Source organism: Microtus pennsylvanicus, chromosome 15 (genome assembly GCF_037038515.1).
Source record: "Microtus pennsylvanicus isolate mMicPen1 chromosome 15, mMicPen1.hap1, whole genome shotgun sequence".
In the NCBI taxonomy this organism is placed as follows: domain Eukaryota; kingdom Metazoa; phylum Chordata; class Mammalia; order Rodentia; family Cricetidae; genus Microtus; species Microtus pennsylvanicus.
The window spans coordinates 44,010,328-44,031,126 of NC_134593.1; the positions used below are offsets into that span (position 1 = coordinate 44,010,328).

At 36.3% G+C, this 20,799-nt stretch overlaps 1 protein-coding gene across 1 annotated transcript in view; it reads right to left on the reverse strand.

The window, feature by feature from the left end:
* Diaph3 (diaphanous related formin 3) overlaps positions 1-20,799 on the reverse strand; it is a 449,402-nt gene that overhangs the window by 337,531 nt on the left and 91,072 nt on the right. Inside the window, exon 5 of the mRNA XM_075949702.1 lies at positions 9,035-9,165. Within this exon, the coding sequence (XP_075805817.1) occupies positions 9,035-9,165 (131 nt within the window). The remainder of the gene's footprint in view (positions 1-9,034; positions 9,166-20,799) is intronic.

A 20,799-nucleotide genomic window follows, 5' to 3' on the forward strand; every position in this document is an offset into this window, starting at 1 on the left:
AAAACAACAGGGGAGCTTAATCTTAAGTCAACTTGATATGCCATACTTTGTTGATACCCATGGGAGGCCTGCCCCTTTCTGAATAGAAACAAAAAAAGTGGATTGGTGGATGGTACAAAGAGAAGAGAAGAAAGGGAATGGGAGGAGAGAAACAAAAAGGGGAAATTTCAGTTGGGATATACAATAAATAAATCTAATAAAAAAGAATGATTCCCACAGGCTCATATATTTGAATACTTAGTTACCAGAGAATGGCACTGTTTGAAAGGATTGGAAGGATTAGGCAGTATGGTTCTGTTGGAATGGTCACAGCATTGTTGCAGAAAGTATGTCACTAGGAGTGGGCTTTGAGGTTTCAAAAGCCCAAGATAGGCCCAATCTCTCCCTCTCTCCTCTCCCCATCTCTCTGTCTCTCTGCCTCTGCCTGCTTGTGGTCTAGGGATGAAGATGTAGCTCTCAGCTACTGCTCCAGTGTCATGTGTACTGCCATGCTCCCTATCATGATGATGATGATGATGGAGTATAAACCTCTGAAACTGTAAACAAACCCCCAATTAAAGCTTCCTTTTATTTAAAAAAAATGGAAGCTTTGAGCTCTTTTATAATATGACCAACTTTGTGTTAACAGTATTTTTTTAAAGAAGTCTATCTTGTCATCCAAACAGCAATTTTTATTTTATATTAAGTAGACTGAGAAGGAAATACAAATATACATAGGTGTTAGTTTTTATAATAGACTAGGAAACCTTATAATTCGAGGAGCTGTTGGTTCAAGCATAAATTAAGCTAAATGGCTCTATTTCACTTTCTACAGAAAATATAGACTTATTTGTTATAGGCAGTTACTGGATTTACAGTGTGCTCTCCTTTGATTATTAACTTTGCATTCCGTCAAAACCTTTAATGCACTAGTCAAGTCGGAAGCCAACTATCTAGAGCACATTTCACTCTATCTATAAAGTCAGAATAAAGCTACTATCCGGATGACAGTAAACAAAGAGGAAGCCTCCCCGGGTTGAGAATTCTCAGTCCTTTCAGTCTCTAACTGAGGTGCAAAAGCACCTGCATGCCCTCCGAAAAAGGACAGGGGTCAGGGAGAGGGGGCAACATAGTATTTACATGGCAACACTAATACAGTCTCTTCCAGCACATTTTTCATTAATATTTGATTCATTTAATTCAATTTTTGGAAAGGACAGCAAAATTGTCTAAAGTTAAAAAATATTTTCTTTCTTTTTTTAGCTAATACAATTTCTTTAATTAAATCTTTGGCAATTTCACATCATGAACCCTAATTCCATTCACCTCACCCTCACCCCTGCAACACGCCCCAAAAGAAAATGTAAAATAAAAAAAAATCAAACCAAAAGAAAACAAAATGAGCAAATAAACTGAAAAAGCAAAAAAAAAAAAAAAAGGAAAGAAGACAGGAAGGAAGGAAGGAAGGAAGGAAGGAAGGAAGGAAGGAAGGAAGGAAGGGCCTCACTCTTCCATCTTTCCCACGTATTCAACACCTTTTCCTTCATCCTGTGAGGGTCATACATTTGCCACAGTGTGTCAAACAGTATACTCATTAAATGATATTTTCAACAAATGTTCAGATGTAATAAAATGTTATAAAATTTATGAAGCCTGACATCTAATTAAGACAAATAAATACAACTCTCTTAGGAAAACACTACTGAAAAAAAAAAACCCCTAACATTGTTAACTTACATAACGGGATGTTTCCACCACTTTTAGGATATTAATGATTCCCTTAACCTTGCTATCAGCAGCAATACTGAGGGCATCAATGGACTATAACTATATGCCTGTCTGGCAGGCACACATTTTTTTTCCTCCTTTTTTGGCCATTCATAACTGATAATAAATCTGTTCATTCATGACTCTTCAAATAGGACTTATGCCAAAAGCAACTACCCCAAAAAACTTTTTTCTTCTCTCAGGAACCTCTTGATATGAATGCCCAATTTTCATTGAGGGTTTTAAAACTATCCTTGATGCATTGATTATTTCCTTTATGTAGTATTATCATGTTGGATTAAACACAAACACTGGGATAACCAGAGACTATGTGAATGTAGGCAGTGGACACACAGAAGAACTAAGGTCCCTAGACAGGGCTGCTTGACAGAATTCTTATCCTAATGGAAATGGCCTCTATGTATTGGTCAGGACAGCAACCATTAATCACACGTGTCTCCTGAGCAACTACAAAGGTGGTATTTTCTAACTCAATGCTAATTAATTAAATATAAATAACCATAGTGACTAAAAACTACTGTACTAAGCAAGACAGACAGACACACACACACACACAAAAAGCACAGAAGTCTGTGGGTCACCTAGAAAACATCTAGTGCACTACTTCAGAAAGCATCATTGCAAGCACCACCATATATCTGGCCATAATATTCTTAGAGTCTTTTTAACTTGAATACTTTGAAAAGCTGATATCTGTTTCTGTGAGTACTCTTTCCACTGCACCTGATCACTGTGAGCCAGTCAGCCTAGGACACACTATTAATAATAAGGAAGTAATCAAACATAAAAAAAGCATTTTAAAAACTACGAATACAAGAGCATAAGCACTAAAAGAACAGAAATACACATGAAAAAAGCAATGGATACTTTGCTACTGAGAGAACTTCTGATGACTTATTGACCAAAAGAAGTTTTTCAATTTTCTAATTCAGAAATAATTAGGATTAATGGGTTTAATATATTTATAGTCTAAATTTTCACATTTATTATCATTTTCTAGTCTCAAGCTACATGTTCTCAACAGCCCTCAAAGTATTCACTAAAATACAATTTGAAACTTCAACATAGGGTGACAAGAAAAACTTTCCTTACAAAATCAAAACTACAAGTCAAATATGGTGGAAGAGCCCTGTGATCCCAGCTCTTCATAAGCATAATGAGGTCACAGCCAGTGTGGACTACCTGGTGAGATCCTGTCTCTGTAATAATAGTGATGAGGAGAAGAAGGATTTTAAATGAAAACCAAATACAGAGAGAGTAAAAGACAGAAGCCAGCCTCAAGGCCCTTTACTCTGTAGGATAAGAAAAAACTCCAGAAATCTAACACCCGCTGTGAGACATCTGTGCAGCCACAAAGACAGATATGCAGCCTGGAGTCCACCATCAAGCCAAACAGATGGGAAATACTGGGGTCTCAAAGACACCCATTAATGATGTTGAACCATCCAACATGTCCAAGGAAAGCAGACTAAAGGAATACTGGTTCTGAGAACTAAAAACAAATAATGTAGAAGAGAAAAATGAATGGCAAGTATAAATGACAAGAACAGAAATAAGGATTTAGGCAACAGAAAGGTCTAATGTATGCACACTAGACAGGAAAAGGCTAGTTCTTTAATGGGGGGATAAGGAAGTGCAACAGGGTTTCTCTGTGTAGCCTTGGCTGTCCTGGAACTCGCACTGTAGACCATGCTGAGCTCGAACTCACAAAGATCCAACTCTGCCTCCTAAATCCTGGGATTAAAGCCATACATCACCACTATTTTAAGGGTAAATGGCTGAAATTGTCAGAAAAAAAAATGGCTAAAACAAATTATAGAAAGAACTTAAAACAATCTCTTAAGAAATAAATTCTATCAATACATTAGAAAAATACTCTCTAAAAATAAATATACAGAAAACAACCAAGAAAAATAGATATCCTAAAAGGAATATGCTTTAGATGAAGGTCAAACCTCAGAAACAGTGAAAGAGAAGATATGAAGGACATCCTAAAAAAAATTCTCTAAAAAACATACCATCTGTATGCTATCCTCCTTTCGAAAGCAAAGGCAAATAAAACTTGTGGCACAGAAGGATGTTTATCATCAACGAAACCTAAAGTATTTGAAGGAAATACTTGAAGCAATATCTAACCTATACAGTCAAAAAGAAAATGATACAATTAAAATATCTCTCAAATTAGCATTTAAATTGGTAAATGATGTTCAAGTATTCTTTAACTCAAGAGAAAACTAAAGATTACTACTTATTTCTTTCCCTTTTTAACAGCATGCATATGGAATTAAAATAATTCTGGTCTATTATAAAATCAGAAGAAAATCAAATAGTAATAAATAAAAATGAGATGAGAAATCAAAAATCTATACAAAATAAGTCTAGAGGAGAGGAGGCATAAGAACATGGAGAAATAAGAGCAGGAGTGTAAATGGGGTGAAATAAAAATTCAAGAGCAAATGTAAGATAGAAATTCCAAAGTATTTTAAAAATCAATACAAAAAAGAAAGAAAAACTACCAGGTAAAAAGAAAGATTATCAAACTCTAAAGAAACACATTGCTAGCTTGTGATAGGTATGCCCAGCTACAAACATCAACATGAGCAAATCTAAGAAAACAGAACCTTCAGACAGTAAATCTACTTAAATAAAGCTTGGGCAAAAAAATCTATAGATTAATGGCCTTATTAGTAAAGGAGCTTGCAGGAAATCCTGAATCTGATCCCCAAAAAGTGGCTGGAGAATGCTAACTCCAAAGAGCTGTCACTGACCATCACACATGTGACTGTGTATACACACGCATGTGCGCTCGTACACACGTACACACACACAAAGCACAAGGATGGAAATACATTTTAAAAAATAAATGAGATAAACCAAGTTATCTGTTACTAAAGAATGTGTGAAGAATAAAATTGCATTGGAAAACAAAGGAATGACAAATTCCAACGCTAGGACAGAACTTACCACAGGACAAGGGTATGATTTTTTTTTTAAAGGGGCATGAACATTTGAAGGTCTCAATATTCCATAAGTCATCCCTGTCGGTAGGTGGCTTACTGCAACTACAACCATTTCTTTAAATCTTTTAATATATTATTTCAAAAAATAATAAACAGGCCAAAGTACTAGTAACATCAAAATCTTTCTTTTAAAAACTTCTTCAGATCATGTTATTCCCAGTGGGCACACGGAATCTAATGCTTGCCACTTGCTTTCAACACTAAAGGCACATGCTTCATGTTGTCAAGCCAAGACTGTTGACAAAGTAGACTATAGAGTTGATACTCAGTACACTAAATACTGACATGCAGACACTTTTGCTCATTTGGGTGTAGACTTCTTTCCCTGCATAATCCACTGAAACAATTTTGTCAAAGCTTTATTTATCAATTCTATCAAACTTACCTTCAAGATAGCCTAAGAATTTGTTTATAAAAGATGAGAAAATAACTCTTATGAAACTAAAAAGGGAATACACATACACACACACACATACACGCACACACACACACATACACACACACACACACACACACACACACAAAAAAAAATATTGCCTAAAATCAGAAAACAGAAATTTGTTATATTGAATTTCAGGAGACAGAAATTTTGCCCCTGGCAGGTACATCAAACTTAGAAAACAAAGATACATTCTATAACTAATTTGGCATATGCATAAGTGGGTAAGAACTATAAATGCTTGAAATCAATCATAATGATGTTAGTGTCTACCTGTTTCTGCTTTTATCCAATGCATTCAATCACTCAAACATAACTATTGGCTGTGTCAAGATTCACTAAAAGTTATATTTGGTAATCCGAAAAAGTTAATCTTTTCACCAGTGTTCAAAACTAGCTACAAACTGTCACAGAGAATAATGAATAATCAATGAACCTCCTCAAACAGAAGAACTTTATAGTCTTGACATCAAATCTTTATTTAAAAAAAGAAAAGAAGAAGAAGAAGAAGCTGGTCTTTAGCACCTGGCTCTCACATACGGTCCTATCTAGGTGATGGAAGACCAGCATGGCTCATACTGGGCAGGCAGCTAAAGAACTTGATGAACTGTTCCGAGAACACCCCATAGCCAGAGGCTGGGGGAGGCACGTCATAATTTGGAGAGCAGAAAAGCTAGTTTTCCCTAAGTTTGGTTTAAATAAGTTATGATCCTGAAGCAATATTATAGAACAGTCACTGATCAGTTTACTGGGTTTCATCCACAGCATTCACAAATATTAAATACTTTATGGAGACAACATGAAACACGTTTAATACCAGAACTTAGGAGCCCAAGGCAGAAGGATTCCAAGCTCCAAGATAGCTAGACCCCATCTAAACAAACAAGAAAAAACTACCAGCATGGCAGTAAAACAGTGATATCCATTTGGTGGTCTCATACATCTAATGATCAGAAATGCTTAGCCAGATAAGTCACATGCTATATGGACAGAAGCAAACCTGAAAAACTGAAGAGACATCATAAGAGAGAAGACCAAAGAGTTGATCATAGGCACAGTGCCAAGATTTTCAAGCTATTCTTCTGGTGAAATACTGGAAGAACAAGTATTCGAAAAACTTCTCTTCAGAAATAATTGTTCTGACAAGAATTTCTATTCTTATCAGTTAAAAGGACTTCATGGAAACAATAAATTACCATAATACTTCACAAAATCTCTTTGCCTAGGGGAGAAGATTCTACAAGTATTTGGTGATATTTTAATGATTCTCTTTAAATAAGAATACAGGAAAAAAAGAATACACAACATCATTTCTCAGTATTTTGAGATAACATTTCAACAAGTTATTCATGCCATCATCCTACACATTGATTTATATTAAATCTTTCCCTTTTGTCTCATCTTTTATCAGCAGTATCTACTTTAAAAGGAGGAGGGAAGAGGCTTCTGCTGGGAAGAGGCTGCACATCACCAGCGACTTCCTCATGCTGGACTTCTATACTAGAAAAAATTACAAAGATCCCAGTGCCGTGTCTGCCAGGATAAGCAGAAATGCATGGAGTTGTCACCCATTTTACCCCAAAACACCCTTTGCTCCACTTAAGTTGCAAAGAATCATGGTTTTCTTTCCTAAGCCAAAGACTAAATATAACACTTGGGGGGAAAGTAGGATTGTAATAACTATTTCTGTATGTGTGTCTGTGCATCTGTTTATACATCTACATAGGTATGTTTGCACAGGCATGTGGATTCCACAGTGTAGAGCAAACGTCTCACACAACACTCTCCACCATATTTGCTGAGACAGGGTCTCTCACTGAACCCAAACCATGTCACTCTGTCTAAACGGCTTGGCCAGATAGTCACAGATCCTCCTGGATCTGCATCCTCAGTGCCAGGATTACAGCTACGCACGCCCACACCCCACTTGTTACATGAGCACTGGGGATACAAACTCGAGTTCCCAGATTTGTATGCCAACACTTTACCAACTGTGCCATCTCCCCAGGCATAAATATTCTTAAATTAATATATTTTACAAGGATAAATTAAGCTGGAAACACAAGTTGCTCTTTTATAAATATATCTATGAAATTCTTTAAGTTAAATCTCTTACTAATAAAAGGCAAGGCAAGATCAAAAAAAAAAGTGGAAATTAAAACTTCTTTGTTTCCATCCACATTCTTTCTTGCCTTTCTCAAGTGTTATAGAATGTGAACTGGTGAAGAGTTAGCACGCAGAAAAGCAGCCTTCAGCTTTCATCCATATGGAGCCACAGTCTAAGAAACACACTACAAGTGAAAATTCATAAAATTTAAAACTAGCAAAGATTTTGTTCTTGTGGTTTACACTAATTCACTTCCATGTCTTAGAACCTAAGTCTTTTGTTTTAAGTACTTCTATAGTCAAAGACTTTTCATCTTATATGCAAGCTTGGAAATGTCCAAAAAAGTACTCTTCACAGAGAATATTCACAGCAGTATGTTTTCCAAAACGACCAACAACTGCACTAGCCAATCACAGCTTTCCAAAGATTTACAGATACTACAGGCATATATACATATACATGTATTCTATCCAAAAACAACCATTCCTTAAACAACAAAAAGCCAACATCCAAATTTCTCAGATTTTCTTACTCACTACTCAAATATTGAGTGACAACTTATGCTTAAATTTCTTCAAGAATATCCTGGTTAAAACATCAACCTAATTCAGAGTTAGTGTAAAGCTTCTATGAAAATTGAATTCTATCCTATAAAATATCAAAATTAATACTTCAAATAACATATTTTGTTTATAAATAACATGATTTTGTTTTGTGTTTTACCAAATACCTCCTACATTCCAATAATCTGGCAATTTTAAATGAGATCAGTTTATCATCATTACTTTATCTTTTTATTTTTCACACATGGCATGAAATTTTTCTCAAAGGCATGAAAATGTAGCCCAATCTGAAACACTGTGAAATTGATTTATAGAAAATTATATGGTATTTATATCACATAAACGATACCAGTTTAATTTGGGTTTAACATGGGTTTTGTTGTTTTGTTTCTTGTTCGTTAAGTCTAAAATTTTAACTTTAATGTGTACTCTATGTTCTTTTATTTGTTAAATACAGCAACATTAATCTATGATCTTCTACATAAGACACCGTTTTTAAAAACAGGAAAAAAGGAACAAGTGGTAGGCCTTGTTATATCATATAAGAATCGGCAAGCATTTTAACAATATGAAAATTGAAAGTAAAACATAATTGTATTAAAGTGATAGATTTTTATCTTGATTGTTCTTTCACAAAATATGTTTTAAAGAATTTCATAAAATGGCTTTAAGTCCATGTGTTATGTTTTACTCAGTAATAAAAACAAAGGTCCATTGAGATTGATTCTTCATCAATTTTGTTTAATTTCAATTTTTAGATAATCTTTTTTTTTTTATTTTTGAGATTATAGTACTATTGCATCACGTCTTCCTTCCCTTTAATTCCTCCAAGACCTCCCATGTCCAACCCCTTATCCTCTTTCAAATTCATGGCTTCTTTTTCTTTTGTTTTATTTACAACGTGTGGGAGTGTGCATGTGTATGTATGTATGTAATCCTAAATACATAATTCATCCAGCTTAGTCTCTATAATGTTATTGTATGTATATGTTTTGAAGACCATTTGGTATTGGGTTTTTATTTTGAGAAAGTGGTAATGTATACTAGCTATTTACAGATGGAGTAAATATAAATGAAAGAATAGAGATATCCATTTAATTAAGTAACATGCCACGGTGACAACCAGGGGATGCATTACCTCACAGGATTACTGGTCAATGATACTCGCAGTGACTCCAGATATGTGGAAAGTCTCTCATCAGTATACCCCATTTTCAGCTCATGGATAAATTCCTGAGGTGAGATCTGTCGGCTACTTCTAAGACTTCCCTGTAAAACAAATCAAAAAAAAATTGTTTTTTAATTTATGCTACAATAAAGATTATCTATAAGGGATGAAATTCATCATAGTAATAACTAACAAAATTACTGTTTTGAGGTGAAATGTTCTAAAATCTATAAACTCATAATTGGTTTTATTCACAAATGCTATTAAAAATTACACTAAATGTTTTGATAGTGAAAAATTATTACTTTTCCAAATGTAACATGGAGAATTCAAATATTAAGACTCAACTTAAACAAATGAACTTACTGAACAAGACTTTGAGTATACAGGAAGAGCCATTAGTCATTGGTTCATTCAGTTGCCATTGCAAGTGTAATTTTTGGCACATGAACACACACACATGCATATACAAACATACACACACACCAATGCATGGATACTTTCCGACAAAAACACAAGCATATACAAAAAGAAATAAAAAAGAATATTCAGTTGATAACAAAAGACAGACAATAAATTGGTAGAGTACCACTGTACTCTTAATTTTCCAAGGGAGATTTCAGTAGGACCTAGTTTATATAAACTATGGAATAGAAAAAAATGGAATTCCTTAGTTATTTGAAAAACATTAAATTCTCACTAGACGCAAGCATATCAGTACAGATTTAGTGTTGAGAACCTAGCACACCTTTGGGCACAACCCCCAGTATCATCAAACACACATAGTAAGTTTGTTAGTGAGAAAGATAAACAAAATGCAGAAATATTCATAGTATGAAACATACAATTTTAAACACGGCAGCCAATGAGTGCCTCACAGGTAGGAATTCAAAGGCTTCTGTCATGCCTGCTTGAATTAACATCTAAGGAAACAAGACAGCTAAGCTGGCAGGTATTTTTTTAAAAGTGACAGAAGGGGCTGAGAGCTTCACAGGCCACAGAAATCGCATGGACATATAACCCAAGATCAAAAGCAAAGACCAGTTCAGAAGGTATGCATGTGTCCCAGTTGGGAAATGAGGAAGACATCAGGGAACAATAAAGAAAGCTCTTAAAGTATACCTATTTAGAGACTAGATGTACAAAGGAAAGAAGTCGAACACATTCAAAACCGGATTAAAAATCTAGCCCTTCTTTTATTCATTCCTTTTCCTTTATTAATTGCCAAAACATTATGCAAGAAAAAAATGGCAATGCAAAACAAGTCAGTATTGGGGAAACAGTGTTTTTATTGATGGTGATATCAAAGTGGTTATTTAAAGTCAACGTCAAAATCTCAAAAGAATTAAAAATGACGCAATAAAGCTTATAAGGCAACTGAAATATTAATAAACCTCTCACTTCACCCACTGATAGAATAATTCGTTTAATGCAACATTTATGTTTGTTAAGTTGCCAAAATATTGTCTTATTTATTACAGAAAACTGAGAAAAAAGACAAGCAAAAGGGAGGAAGAAATAACAAAATGAGTCCCATTCATCAGTATATCTAACCAAAGCATTTGTGTGTGTGTGTGTGTGTGTGTGTGTGTGTGTACTTTTTATTCAAAATGTGTACTTTAATTCCAAAAGAATCCATTCATTACAGACTTCTTTTATAACTAGAAAATATTTTAGAAATACATCCCAAATAAATTAATAGGTCCCCAAGACCATGCTTTCTCTGATCCTCAGACCATTAATATTTCTTTCCTAACATCTGTCTCTTGGTTTACAGGCTGCTTATAACTTCTTGATATCATGAACCTTTCATTTGTTGTATATATTACCAGGCCAATATGTGTACCAAGGACTTATCAGTAGAGTTCAAGCTTTATTGACAAAATAATCATGATTCTGACAGAATCAACAAGTTAACTCAGCTGAACCAAAAGATGCCATTTTGGACAAAGAACAAATTGAACCCATGTTCTATGGAGATTCTTCATGAAAATTCTTAAAATTATGTGTTCAGATATCCAAAGATAACATTATTGGTCCACTTTAACAACATTAAATAGATTTCATCTGTTTGTCTTCATAAACTATTCCAGTTACTTCCACTCCATAGTAATCATACTGGATGCTTCCTGTTTGAAGCTGGCAAAAAGGGAGCATGTCTCCCCTTCCATTCACTAGCACCATGGTAGCAGAGGTTCCAGCTAATTAACTGAGCAAGAATTCTAATAGGTGGAAAAGAAGTCACATCATATTCCAATGTCATGATCACCTACATAAATTTATCAGCATCATAATCAAAGCTCAACATATTAAAATAAAGATTGCAAAACATTGCAAAACACTGAAAGAGGGCATTTTAAAGTACTTTTGAAACATCATAAAGGCATCAAAAGGCAAAGTAACAAAAAAAAACAAATGAAAGAAAAGAACTAAGAAGTACAAAGCAATAGCAAAAAATTGAGGGAAACGTAAATAGAGATATAACAGTGTATTTCTAGATGTCAAGTATAAGCACGGGCAGAGTGAAACCACCAAGCAGGACCAATCCATGGGTAGAAAGAAAGGTTTATTGGGGTTCAAACTGCCAAGGCTATCCAGCAGAAAAGGAAGCAGATTTTATATGACAGCAGGGTGTCGTCTTTGAACTGATAAAGGCTGTTCATCTGTTTAGACATTTAGGACATTATCACCAGTACTGCCAATTGAGGGGGTGGGGTACTTTGGACCTAACACCTAGACTTAGCTTTATTTAAAAAATCCACTGAGCAAAATAACTGCATCATAAGATGTGGCTGGGGAAGGCAGGAGAGAACTAAAGGCAGCCCTGGGTTTCTAGCTCACCCAGCAACACCTCTGATACCATGCCATGCAACTGGGATGGGCTCCAAGGAGAAAACACTGGCCCCCTGGCGCCTTACAGCACCAGGCAGACAGATACTACTATGGTGAGCAAATACGTGGTATGATACAAAATAGACACACACAGAATGGTTCCCGTTCTGTGGACAGAAGAATACATCTGAAGAGGTCAAAGAGAGGATCAGACTGAGGAAAATGGCTTCCGTCTGGACCTGGGCTGTTGCTGGGGCCCATGTCTGAGTTCAGGGCTCTGACACAGCTGTGGTCTCTGCAGATAACACCAAATGCTGAGAGGATAGAGCTGTACAGATTTGACCAGTCCATTCACTGGCCGGAACACTGGAGAAAACTGATCCTGCCCCTCATCAGCTGAAGCACTCAGGAGAGAGGGTCATACAGCTCACCTGGGCAAGACTAGAGAGCTGGCCCTGATGGTTCGGGTATGGGAATGCTGACTCTAAGGGAGTGAAAGCAGAACTGGCCAGTCCCTTAATCATTGCTGCTGGGTGAACCAGCCAGGGCAATGCTGGAGAGCTCACCCTGGCGGTGAAGACAGGGGAGAGCTGGCAGGCTGACCAACACTGCAACTATCCAGCCCACACCAACATCCACTCCATCTAATATCTACGCAAAGGGGCTGGTCCTGCAGACCCAAAGCTGCAGGACCTCCATGACATATGGCAACGTTAGGATATCCAAGAGTCCTAGTATATGTAGTCCCAACATAGATAGTGTAGAAAAAAACACAGGTCTGAAACCAGACCAATGACTCCGCAATGAACACTTGCAAGTAAAGATATATGGACAAAGAAGTTTACTGTGTGACTCACTGTGTCTCACAACAGCTTTCTTGATGACATTTTCCTTTTGTTTTCTTTTTTCCTTTTTTCTTAAAAATTTTATTTTATCGGGGGGAGGGTGCATTGCAAAAGCAGAGGGCAGATACCAACAGACAGGAAATGAATGGTATCAAGATGCCTTATGTGAAAGACACAAAGAATGAACAAAACACTTAAAAAATGACAAATTAAATTCACTAAGAAGACACTTTCCCAGGAATAATAAACATATTGAGAAAAATACCGCCAAAATTGCAGGCAGTTTTTATTAAAATAGAATAAAAAGCTCATTTTCTTATTTACGGATCAGTTCCAAAGATCACGGGATAACAAAGTGAAACACCAGGTGGAGCATCTCTGTAGGAAAGTCATTAAAGACAATGGTACTGGTAGTTACAGGAAGGAAAATCAATGGGCTAAATATCCAAACCTTGGTAAATGTTACCATCCTGTGTGACACACTCTGCAAGGCAGCAGTCCATTCTGACTAATTCGCAAGTCCTGTGCAAGATGCCTGCATCCATAGAATGATGTGGTTACGATAAAAGGCAACATAGGTGAAGAAGAAGAATTACAAACAGGACAGAAAAGAAAAGCAACCACATAGGAAATGTGCATATTCAATATAATATATCCTGAAACAAATTTTTACTTAGAATGAAACATTTTAGAATAAGAAAAGAAAATAAACTAATTGGGATGATAATTTTTAACATGTTCCCTACAAAATAAAAGTATAAAAGAAATAAAACTGAGAGGAGGAAAAAAATGTGTGAAGAAACATAAACTCCCTTTCACCAAGGTCTTATGTTCCTTTCATTTTGCCTAACTTCAAAGGAAGTAGAGAGTAGATGGAGCATGTGAGGAGGCTTGCTGCTGCATATCTTGAAATCCATTAGCCATGAAGATGAAAATACTTAGAAAGCTTTATCCCCTGTGGTATCAAAACACATTAGTGAGATAAGGATGTCTGCCTGACATCACAAAAATTAGAAGGATATTTATCCCACATAATTTTTAAATCTTTTTTAATCCCTTGGTAAAATGTATTCTAAAATACCAAATGCAGATGGGGAAAAGTACAAAGATTATAGCTGTCATCTTCCTTATGAAGTATCTTCAAGGGCATAAAAGGCAATATGCATGCCTTATGCATACCTGGACCATTCCTATTTGTCTAAACCAAGTGCTCTCTCCTGCTAAGTGACTATTAAAGGTAATAGTCGCTATTTCCTTTGACCTGCCTTGACCAGCTTCTTTTGTTCCTGCCTGCAGACATCCCTCCTTTCATCTCAGCTCAGACATAAGGCAAATTCACTATCCTAGACCATTTCTTTGTATAATAAGTCAGAATACCGTGTCTATGACAAAACAGACATACACAGTTACCAGGGGAGAGAATGGATGACGCAGCCTACTACCTTTGAGAAGCAAGTGAGTGATTCTTATACAACTTAGAAGAACCTATCATTTAATGTTCGACTTTATTTTAAAAATAATAAAAGCAAAATACATGGTCTAGATATATACTAACTCCCCAGGAAAAGGATACCTGGGAATACCAGCAAGAACTCATCCCTGACCTCTGTGAAATTAACACTGCCCAATATGGTAGTTTCTAGAATTATTGTTGTCTAAATGACCTGCAATATCACATTCCTAAACACTTCTATGACTGCTGCTCACTAATAGCCAAATTAAAACATCGCTGAATCCTAAGTGAAAAGAACCAAAATCCATCATGTAGCATCTTCTATTGTAGCTAATACCTTAGTCTTCTAATTTTCTTTGTCTATAATGAGTGTCAACTTTTAAAATATAAATATCAAAAATACATAGGCACTAGAGGTTATCAAAATAAAAATTTGTATGACCAGTAAGAGACTAAGGTGAAGTTCATTATTAGAATAGAGCTCTCTTTGCCATTTACTTTGTAATTTAGAGCAGTAAAACTGAAGGGGGAAAAAGAACAGAAAATGGCCAACAATATCAGAAGAATATTTGTAACATCAAATCCTTCAGTGTCCTATATAAATATATTTATCTACCTCTGCAACTTTTAAGTCCGTAACCATAAATTAACTACCTCTGTACCTTCAGTCTTACACTCTCTTAATTCCTGGTACCAAACCAGGTAATAAGCTTTGTGAGAAGCAAGATGGAGGGAGAAAAAAATGAAAACAAGAATAATTTTTGAAGAATCACCACGGTTCAAAGCAAGGGTAATAACCATTGCTGCCAAGAGGACAACTACAAGCTGACTACTATCATATACACAATTATTCAAGTGCATTGCCACAATTGTCCTGAATTTTTAAATGATTTCAACAGTGTCTAATGTCACTGACCACAGAAACACTAAGCTGTTGCTGCAGCATGAATTACTAGTTTTTGGAACATCTAGCACTCAAATCAAGTTGTAGGAGCAATAAAATCTGTTAACCTCAGATGATTTTATACAGACTCGAAGCAGAAACATAAAAGCTACAAAGTACTAGAGACAGGTTCACCAACCACCCAAACTATGGCTTGCAAGAATCTCCATAAAGGGCTCTCTTTTAAATTAAACATAAAATAAGCACCATTGTAAACTAAATCCCTGTCTACAATTCTGAAAGACTGTTTGCCTGTACATTGAAAACTGTACATGCTAAGGCTGGAGAGGGCTCACAGTTAAGAGTACATACTGCTCTGGCAGAGAAGCTTTTTTCAGTTACAGCACCGACATCAGGTGGCTCCCAGCAGATAGCTGCACTAATGCGCACATGAAATACTGATGCACAATGATGAACACTACATGATGAAAATTAGTTAAAATAAATCTTTTAAAAGAGCATAGACTGAAGGATTAGAATTACCAATTAAAAGTTACAAAGTAATAAAAAAGTTCTCCTTTTTGCTTCTAAATAATCCACAAAGAAAAAAGGTTTCTTTAAGCCTAAGAAACCAATAGTAGTTTTAGGTAATTATATATTAGTTTAAAAGAAATGAAAAATCCAACACACTTTATTTGTTCATTATTATTATTATGGGATATCATAAAAGAACCTCAATTCTACATTGGCCATTCATTACCTTTAGTAATACACCTTATTTCTCCCCCTTTCTTTGCTTATATGTGTATGTTTCTTGATGTGTGTGCATGTGTTTGGGTGTTCACATGAATCTGGTAAAGTCCACATGTGTGTGCATGTGCTAAAGTTAAGATCAATATCAGCATCTTCCTTGATTGTTTTCCACCTTCAATCTGAGTTAGAGCCCCTTGCTCAATACACTGATTCCATACTCAATCAGGACAGTCTACACTGGGGCCTTTCTGTCTCCATCGCCCGTGCACTAGCACAGGGTGACAGCTGTGCTGCCATGATCACTTACATAGCTTTTATGTGGATGTCCGGGATCAAAACACCTTTCCTGATCGTCACACATGCATAGGAAATGCCTTGCCTGCTAAACCATCTCCCCAACCCCGCCCATTTCTTTACATACATATATGCATACGTATATAAATGCGTATGTGCAGAGAAATACATATATGTGTACTATATAAATTTGTATGTGCAGAGAGGTGGTCAGAAGAAAACGTGCAGGAGTGACTTCCCTCCTTCCACCATGTGAGTTGGTATGATTAAAGTAAGGACATCTTGCAAGGGGCAAATGTCCTTAAATGCTGACCCATCTTGTAAACTCTCACACTTGATTTTGTTCTGCTTGAGAGAATATTAAAATACTTTCTCAATGTGTGAGGAAATATTCTTAAGTAAGCAAATATAGAAAAAAATGTATGCTAGTTTGCAGAAGAATAAAAAATTACACGAAACTGATAAACCAAATGAAAAGCCATAAAAAGGGACAAACAATAGAAAGAATGAAAATTTAGAAAGAAGTCTGAAAATGAAGTAAATTCAAACTGAAGGGACTTCAAGTCAGATTTTAAAAAGTTACTATATTAACAGATTGATGGGTACAATGAATGCTACAGAATTAGACTGCAAATTATCAGTATGAATTTATGGTTCTCTCTGTGTCTGTCCGTGGTTGCAGGCACGCAAACGTGTGTAGGTGTGTGTGTGTGTGTGTGTGTGTAGGTGTGTGTGTGTGTAGAGAAAGAAGGAGGGAGTAAAGTTAAAGACACATATAGAAAGAGAAATAAAAACATAGAAATGTGTGCATACATACATCTGTTTTCCATATACAGATATACAATCAGAACTCCAAATCCTCACTCCAAGCATGTGTAAACTCTACTAATAACCTATCAGGTGTTTGCCTCTTGACTGAACATGAAAAGACTTTTTCCTTGTTATTATTTCTGAAATAACTAAATGTAACAACTAGTTGCATCATTCTTTGGTATCATATGTAATGTATACATGATTGGAATTTATCAGTATGTTACTGATTAGTAACCAATAAAAAGACTACAAGATATAAGTGGATGCAACAGGTCATTTGCAAACATTGCACCATTTTACACAACTGACTTAAGCATCCCCACATTTTGATGCTCAAGTGAGTACTGGTTCCAGTGCCCTACACAGATAGCATACAGTGCCTGTACATGTGTGTGCACGTGTATCTCATTATTTTAAAAGGCAGACATACATGTATTTCCAAGTTCGGCTTGAATACATGTAAGGACATAACATTAAGAGATCAAATCCACAGGTCATAATTTTATCCAATCTGAGCTACTTGGAAAACAAGATGATCCTAAAGGATCAAGTGCAAGATAGTAAGAAAGCAAAGGGACAATGGAATCAGAGAGGAGTCATCTGCAGTGAAGTTCTGTGAGGAAGAGGGAAACTACTGTTGCAGGGAGGGGCATGGTCATTCTCAGGAAAATAAAAATGTTCTGACCTCATCAAGGCTGACAAGCAGTATAATACGACAAATATACCGAATGCCATTGAATGATGTGTTTGACCATGATGAATATTGTGCTGTGTGAGTTTTAACACAAGAAAAAAAATAGCTTAAAAGATTAAAAAAATAGATAGCCCAATCTGCAATCTTAGAAGTCGTTAGAAGCAATCTGGGAGAGGAGAAAGAAAAGGGATATATTGGCATTATCCTACGTTCCTACCTAAAATATTGACAGCATAATGTGTTTCCACAGCAACAGCTCATCAATTGATATGCTTATTTGTGGATTTTGCAACATGAATACGAACTAAACTTTGAAAACCATTATAAAAATTAATAATTTTTGTTGGTTTTACATTATTTCTACAATGGATACTTTTAAATCAAACTATACATAAAACTTTGGTTCCGGTTTAAGTGACCTAAAAGTTAAAACAGAATATCACGTATTTCCTGCTTGAAAAATAGAAGGCAAATTTACATGGCATCATATAGACCACTTGTTTCCACTCGCCATCTTCAGGGTTCTCTTAGAACTATTTAGTTTCAACTGAGCAACAAACTACAACTAAAAGACGTAAAAAGAACCCAAAGATGAGAGTGGAGGAGTTGATTAAATAAACATGGATGTTCTAATTTGCCAGCCTCTATTTGATGGTTCAATGAACGATAAAGATCTGCTTGGCACATCTGAGCAGATAGAATAGCACAGTGAAGCTCTTAGTCATTGGTTCATTATCTTCTTTATTATGTTGATTATGTTTATATAAAAGGGAAATCACAACAAAACTTCTTTGGGCATTTATTAAAAGGGGATGGGGGCTGAGAAAACACCAGATGTTGCAGTCTTCAAAATTAGGCAATTTGCTTTCAGTTCCTCCAGGTAATTGTGCAATTATTTGCCTCCATGATTCTGAGCTGTACTTACAAATGTCACTGGTAACATTGACAGTTGAAGTCTCCCTTTCTTTTTCTTGATTTAAGAATAAATCACCTGTCTCTTGTACATACACACCACCCTAGAAATCTAATCTGTTCCTATGAGTAAGCACTTAAAAGCCAAGTACACAGGCTGGAGTGATGGCTCAGTGATTAAGAGCAAGGACTATGTGATTAAGAGGACATAAGTTTGATACCCAGCAACCACAGAGATGCTCACAACCATTTGTAATTCCAGTGCAAGGGATGTACCATCCTCCTCCCGGCCTCCATATACAATGCTTGCATGTGGTGCACAGACATGTATGTAGGCACACTTAAACACATTTAAAAAATAAAATAAGAGGGGGCCAAAAAAAATACAAAATTTTACACGCTTTCTAATGGTTAAATGCAGGAGGATACATAAAGGAGAGAAAGAAAATCTTTGGATCGCATCCAACCTCATCATAACCAGGATCAGTTAGGAGAATGGGAGTAGAAGTCAGATCATCTCTGGGTAAGAAAGCTGTTTTGTAGTTACAGAGCACTGGCAGCCACAAAACTCAAAAACATTTGGAGCAAACGTCTATTGACATCACAGTAAGCATGTTTTCTTAATATTTATTTATTTTTTATTATGTATACAATATTCTGTCTGCATGTATGCCTGAAGGCCAGAAGAGGGCGCCAGACCTCATTGCAGATGGTTGTGAGCCACCATGTGATTGCTGGGAATTGAACTCAGGACCTTTGGAAGAGCAGGCAATGCTCTTAACCGTTGAGCCATCTCTCCAGCCCCGCATGTTTTTTTTTTTATAGTGTAGTTATAAATCCAAATACAAGAAGAAAGGCTGAGTCCAGTCAACAGGATGTAGACCGAAGCTGGAAACACTGAATTATCCAAAGCAGAAGCAGCTAGAGACCAGCAACTATGTGTTTCTCTAATATGTGCCCCACAACTGAAGTGATAAATAAAAGGCAGAAATTTGAAGCATTTATTTCCCCAAATCTCTGCTATTATAAACAGACACTGTGTGGTGTAGTGGTAGCGCACACCTTTAATCCCAGCACTTGGGAAACAGAGGCAGGCAGATCTCTGAGCTCAAGGCCAGCCTGGTCTACAGAGAGAGTTCCAGAACAGACTTAGCTGCAGAAAAACCCTGTCTAGATACAGACAGACAGAGAGATAGACAGAGACAGAGGTAGATACATAATGGATACACACACACATACATATTTACATACATACATACAAATCCTTAAAATAATAAACTGCTAAGTAATCACTTCAGGCCCTTGGTATTTTTTTGAGAAAGGGTAGGCTGGTTGCCCGAGGAGTCTGAAATATCGATCAATCTCTACCTCCCATGTGCTGGAATTTTAAGTGTTAGCCACCATGCCCCGCATTTTAAATACGGGTTCTTGGCATCAATAGCAGTTCTCTAAACTTATAAAGTATATTACATGCTCTTCTATTGCTGGGATAAAACACCAAGACCATGGCACGTTATAGAAGAAAGGAAATAGGAAGCAGAAAGAGCAAACTTAAAATGATATGAGTTTTTTGAAACTTCAAAGCCCACTTCTACTGGCATACCTCCAGCAAAACCATACCTCAAAAACCTTCCTAAACAGCCACCAACCGGGGACCAAATCTTCAAAAACATGTACTATGAGGGTCATCCTATTCAAACCATTACACAAGGCGAGGACTTTATGAACTGACTACATCTCCAGCCCTCAAAAGCAGTTCTTAAGAGAAGGGGACTGGGAAGTAGAATTGCACTGAAAAGGAATAAGGCACAGTTAGGTGAAGCAGCTGGTGCAGTTTAAAAACTGCATAGCCACCTTACAAGTTCTGTAAGTAGGGGGAATGCAAACACAAAATGCATAGAAATCAGAATGCGAAAAGCACATACCCCACACTAAGGAAGTAACGTTTATCAAATGGGCCAGTGAGTGTTGCAATTGGTGTAATATATGCCTAAGGTAAATCAATTTTTAAAAAGGAAGGTTTATTTTGGCTGAGTTTCAGAAATTTCAGTCTATGCTCTCTTGAGCTTGGGTCTATGTCACCTCACAAGGCCTAGAAGTGAACGAAAGCAGAAGAAGGGAGGCCAAAAGAGGAAGTCTTCCCTCCAAGGCACAATAACATCTTTACATCATTTTGCTGTTGTTGCTGCTGCTGCTAAAACTAGAACCCATAAAATTCCTTCCATTTATTAGTAGCATCATGGGCTGCAAACTAAG